Below are 4,658 nucleotides of genomic sequence, written 5' to 3' on the forward strand. Positions count from 1 at the left end.
TATAAATGAAATAAATAATGGGTTACATAAAGTTATGGTTGCAAAATATCACTCAGATTTCCTATAATTCAACCAGTTTAAATGTGATGATTTAACCATTAATCTACTGATAGCAGTACTAATGTTTCACCACATTACAGTTACTTTTACTGTTAAAAAGGCCAAATTACTATAAATTCCTTAGATGCAATCCTGGAAGTAAGTTAATTTAAAATTTAAATTTAAATTTCCCTCCCCTTCTCTGTCAGATTACTCTCATGTAATCAGTGCAATCTCGTTGATTATGTCTGCAAAATGAGTTGTAGATGTGACGGTAAATTAATTTAATGAAAATAAAATTATACTTTAATGTCAGATTTTAATACTGTTAAAAATATAAATACATACAGTTGTTTCGAAAACTTGGGGGCAATTTTGGCCCCCGGAACATGGCTTTTGGGGGCATTCTTGGATAAATTGCGGGCCAAATGGCCCGTGGCCCTTGCTAATTTCTGACACTGCATACACAGTGAAATAACCGTGATGTTGTACTCCAATATTGTCACAGTTTTACTGTCTCTCGACCAATCAGATTGCAGGGCAGGAACTAACTGTTGTATAATGTGAGATATCTGCTGTAAGATTAAAGAATCTGACGCACAATGCTTGTTATTTTTTCAAATACTGTAATGTATTAATACGTTTTTCATACACATCCTAGGACTTTTAGTTTGTGGTGACGTAGTGAGATAGATACAACTGTGTCACACTAATTTGAGAACGCTGTTTTGGCCTACTCTTGCATCTCTTTTTCTTATTTAACAGAAAAATGCAACAGACACCAATCCAAGTTTCTCTCTTTCACCCAACTATGTTAGCTTGGTAACACATTGTATAACACACTGTATTCAAATTTAGACAGAAACAAAATAAAAATCAACAAATGGATCTTAGTTAGTCTTGTAGTCATGTTACTTTGTCCACGGTTCCAACAATCACCAACTCTACTTTGGTCACAAGAAACTAGGGCTGGGTGATATGGACAAAAATCATATCTCAGTATTTACAGGCTGAATGGTGATACACGATATATATCTCGGTATTTTCTACAAAATGGGCTACATGTTTTCAGGTGCAGGTCAAAGCCACATTTGAGATGTCACAAGCACTTTTATAAAAAACAGACTGTGATCAAAATAAAATGCACAGACAAGGATTTTTTTTTCCTGTTTTAAAAATATGCAGCTGATCAAAGTGGAAAAGAAAAACTATACAAAACTAGAAAAGCACTCAGAGAGTGCAGACCTCCGCCAAGTAGGTGATATTCCCTCCCCCTCTGCATCAGATTTTGCAGCCTGCATCACAGTTAGGTTATTTGCATCACTATCATTATTAGGTTATATATGCCTTCACCATGGAGACACTGAGGTGTATTTATTTCGTTTTAATTTTGTACCAACACAGAATATAATATGTTTTTTTTTGTATTTTTCACTTTTTTTCCAACACAGAACATTAATTTCAACTTTAGAATTACAACAATATTTAGCAAGTAGAACAAGACGTGCTTTCCGGCCACCAGATGGCGCTATTTTCACCGTCTTTAGAAATTGGAATTGCTGCTGAGGCTGTCAGATGACAGACTTTATTTATTATTTTATCCACTTTGCTTCAACCGATCACCACCCAAATTTTATCATCTGTTCCTTGTCCCATTATCCACCTTTCCTGAAAATTTCATCAAACAGACCAACGCCGGCGAAAACATAACCTCCTTGGCGGAGGTAATAAATAGCTGGGCTGTACGTTAACGTTTTTGCACACAGCACTGGGGCTACAGAGGTTTAAAGGTTTGCAGCACAGGACACAAAACTATAACTTGAGTATAAACGTATCAAGTAGGCATTAATCCACTGTAGTTTGAAACAATTAAAAATCTTTGTGGAGGGGATTAAAAAGTTGTTTTCCATGGTCTTTCAGATGGATGTAGTGCTGGAAAATGATTTAAATCTTTTTATTTATTTAGGTTATTAATCTTTTTTATGCACAGAGCATCAACATAGAGGCGGAGAGAGGGAAGTCGCGAGAGACATTTTGTCTGCGTTATATACGTCTCGTATATGAAACGACTGTGTTGTGGCTGCTTTTTTTTTTTTTTTTTTTTTTTTTTAAACACACCTGTCGCCTGCATCCAGGCGCTGTCTCTATGTCACAAAATAGACTACAATTACCAAGAAGAACAACGATGCCGGATTGCACTTATGCTACAGCGATAATTTCATTCACCTCACAGACTGATTTAGCGTAGCTCGTGCAACATACAAACCAATGTCACACTGTAGACTAAATAACAGACAGATTAAACAGAGGAGCAGCTCTGTCTCTCTCTTAGGGTTGCTGGAGAACTTGTGAGTGAGTGAGTGGAGCGGAGCTGTGCGGGGAGTGTGAGAAGAGAGATGAACACTGGTATGCAATCTGTAACGCAACTTGACCATATATCCACATAAACAGTGTTGTCTAGATTCATATCTTGCTTGAGAATTTATCGATATATCATACATAGTCGCTATATCACCCAGCCCTACAAAAACCCTTAATTCAATATATCTAAAATGTGTATGTGTATCCTCACAGTCTCTCATATCCTCTCAGCTGTCCACTGAGCAGCAACTCTCACTCGTTCTTTGGAGGCAGCTACAGTAACGCTACATCATGTTTCAACAAACATGCACTTAAGCGCAACAGATGAAACAAGAAAATAACAGTAATGGTGATATTTTTAAAGTAACAGCTCACATATTTGGAAAGTACTACTCCAATGCTGGTTTGGTCGTTATCGCAAAACCTCATCGCAGCAAGTTTGTGCCTTTGTGCCTACAAGTCAGTTTGTACATATGAAAGTTACACATAAAAATCGCCAGCACTCTGACCATCCTGCTATGTTGATTTGAATGAGAATGTCTGTTCTATTGTAATTCTATTACTACGTGAAAAACACAAAAGCACATACATTATGTATCATTAAAATGCAGACCATTATGGGCAAAACAGCTGTTCAATATGTCAGATATTTGTTCACCTGTGCTTGAGTTATTCCTGTACTCATAGAGACAATTATTTGAAAGCTGAATTTGATTAAGACAAAGCTGATGTCAGAAACTATGATGCTGATTAAAGAAAGACAAAACAAAAACAAAACATCTTAAATTATAGTTTCTTTTCTGGTTTAAATTCACTTTAGTTATTAGGCCAAAAGCTTGTTTTTCAGACCCCATGTGGTTTTAAATCAAATAAACTTTCCCAGAAATGATGTTGTCGTTAAAACTCTCAATAACTAAAGGGCCCATTCTGACACAAACTTAATTGCCTCTGCTTCATCCTCTGCTGTGTACCTCTCAGCTTTCCTGTTGTCTAAATAAAGCAAAAAAAAGGGAATGTTAAGGGAATCGCTGTTTGCTGGCTGTCCTTCAGTGGAGGAAATGATGGTGATGTTTAGTACCTGTGGTGAGGCAGAGCTGGAGGAGGAAGCTTGACCTGACGAGTGGGACGAGCTGCCACCAGCCTGCAGGGCAGCAGCGGCGTAACTCAACTTCTCACTCTGAGGAGACACTAAAGACAGAGAAGTGCTGGTGAGATAAAAAGTAGCCTGATAATAAAGAATGCCTTTGAAACAACTCCTCCCTTTTGTCTCCTGGAACACTTAAAAAGCTTTAAATTAAGCCTAATTAGCGCTCTCTTGACATTTTTTTTAATTATTCAACCTGATTAGCACTTTACTGTTACAAGGACATGAAAGAGTTTAATTGGGCTTCAGCAGGTGGTTAATTTAAATGAGCGGATTTACCTTTAAGTGAAGTGCTGGACTTTGCCGCATTGTCGCGATTGAAGAAGAGACTGCCTGGCTGAAGGCTGGGACCAGGTGTAGAAGACTCATCCTTCACCCTGAACTGCCCCAGCTTCGTCAGTTTCTGACGGGAGAGAAGGAAGTTTAGCACCAAAAGAGAAAGTGGAGGCAGTGACTGGAGTGTATTTTCTCTTGATATAGCAAACAGGTTTCAACTTGACAAATGATTTCATTAGTTCATGAAGTTATGTGGTTCACAGGATAAGTTAGATGCTTTAGATGCTTTACACACTGCAGTGAGATACTGCGCCACGTCTTAGTGCTGGACTCCTACCAGAGCATCAATAAAGGCAAGATGTATTATACTACATCATGTTCATGCTGAACTAAAACACTGCTGATAACAGTGCGGTCGCACATTTCACTCTAGATTTACATGCTTATAAAGACTGTCCTCTGATGACACTGAATCTCACGCCAACACTTACAAGATAGCTTATTTGTTCAGTGCTGGTCTCTCTCATGTGTGTGGTTTCTGGGGCTGACACCATCTGGTCAGTTGGACAATCGGTTGGTCGATATGCTTTCGTCTGAACAAATTCTCATTGGTCGGACAACCTCTGGTGTTATTTAAGCAATATCACACTCGAGCTCGTGATGTTGTACTGTGATATTGTCACATGACGATATCACAGTACAACATCACTCCCTCTCGTGTGATATTGCTTTTATACAACAGTTCAACAGTTAAATAAGCAAGGCTGATTAAGAAATGTTGAAAAATGAGGACAAAATAGATAATTTAAGCATTTTATTTGTCTTCCGCCAACAAAAA

The 4,658-nt window shown here is 38.0% G+C and overlaps 1 protein-coding gene across 2 annotated transcripts in view; it reads right to left on the bottom strand.

Moving 5' to 3' along the window:
• The window catches only part of xrcc1 (X-ray repair complementing defective repair in Chinese hamster cells 1), a 33,399-nt gene that overhangs the window by 23,776 nt on the left and 4,965 nt on the right, over positions 1-4,658 (bottom strand). For both annotated transcript variants that reach the window (XM_050046760.1, XM_050046761.1), the window contains exons 6-7: positions 3,824-3,947; positions 3,479-3,588 (exon numbers count right to left, since the gene is read on the bottom strand). In XM_050046760.1, the coding sequence (XP_049902717.1) occupies positions 3,479-3,588; positions 3,824-3,947 (234 nt within the window). The remainder of the gene's footprint in view (positions 1-3,478; positions 3,589-3,823; positions 3,948-4,658) is intronic.

This window comes from Epinephelus moara, chromosome 6, assembly GCF_006386435.1.
Source record: "Epinephelus moara isolate mb chromosome 6, YSFRI_EMoa_1.0, whole genome shotgun sequence".
NCBI classification, from domain to species: domain Eukaryota; kingdom Metazoa; phylum Chordata; class Actinopteri; order Perciformes; family Serranidae; genus Epinephelus; species Epinephelus moara.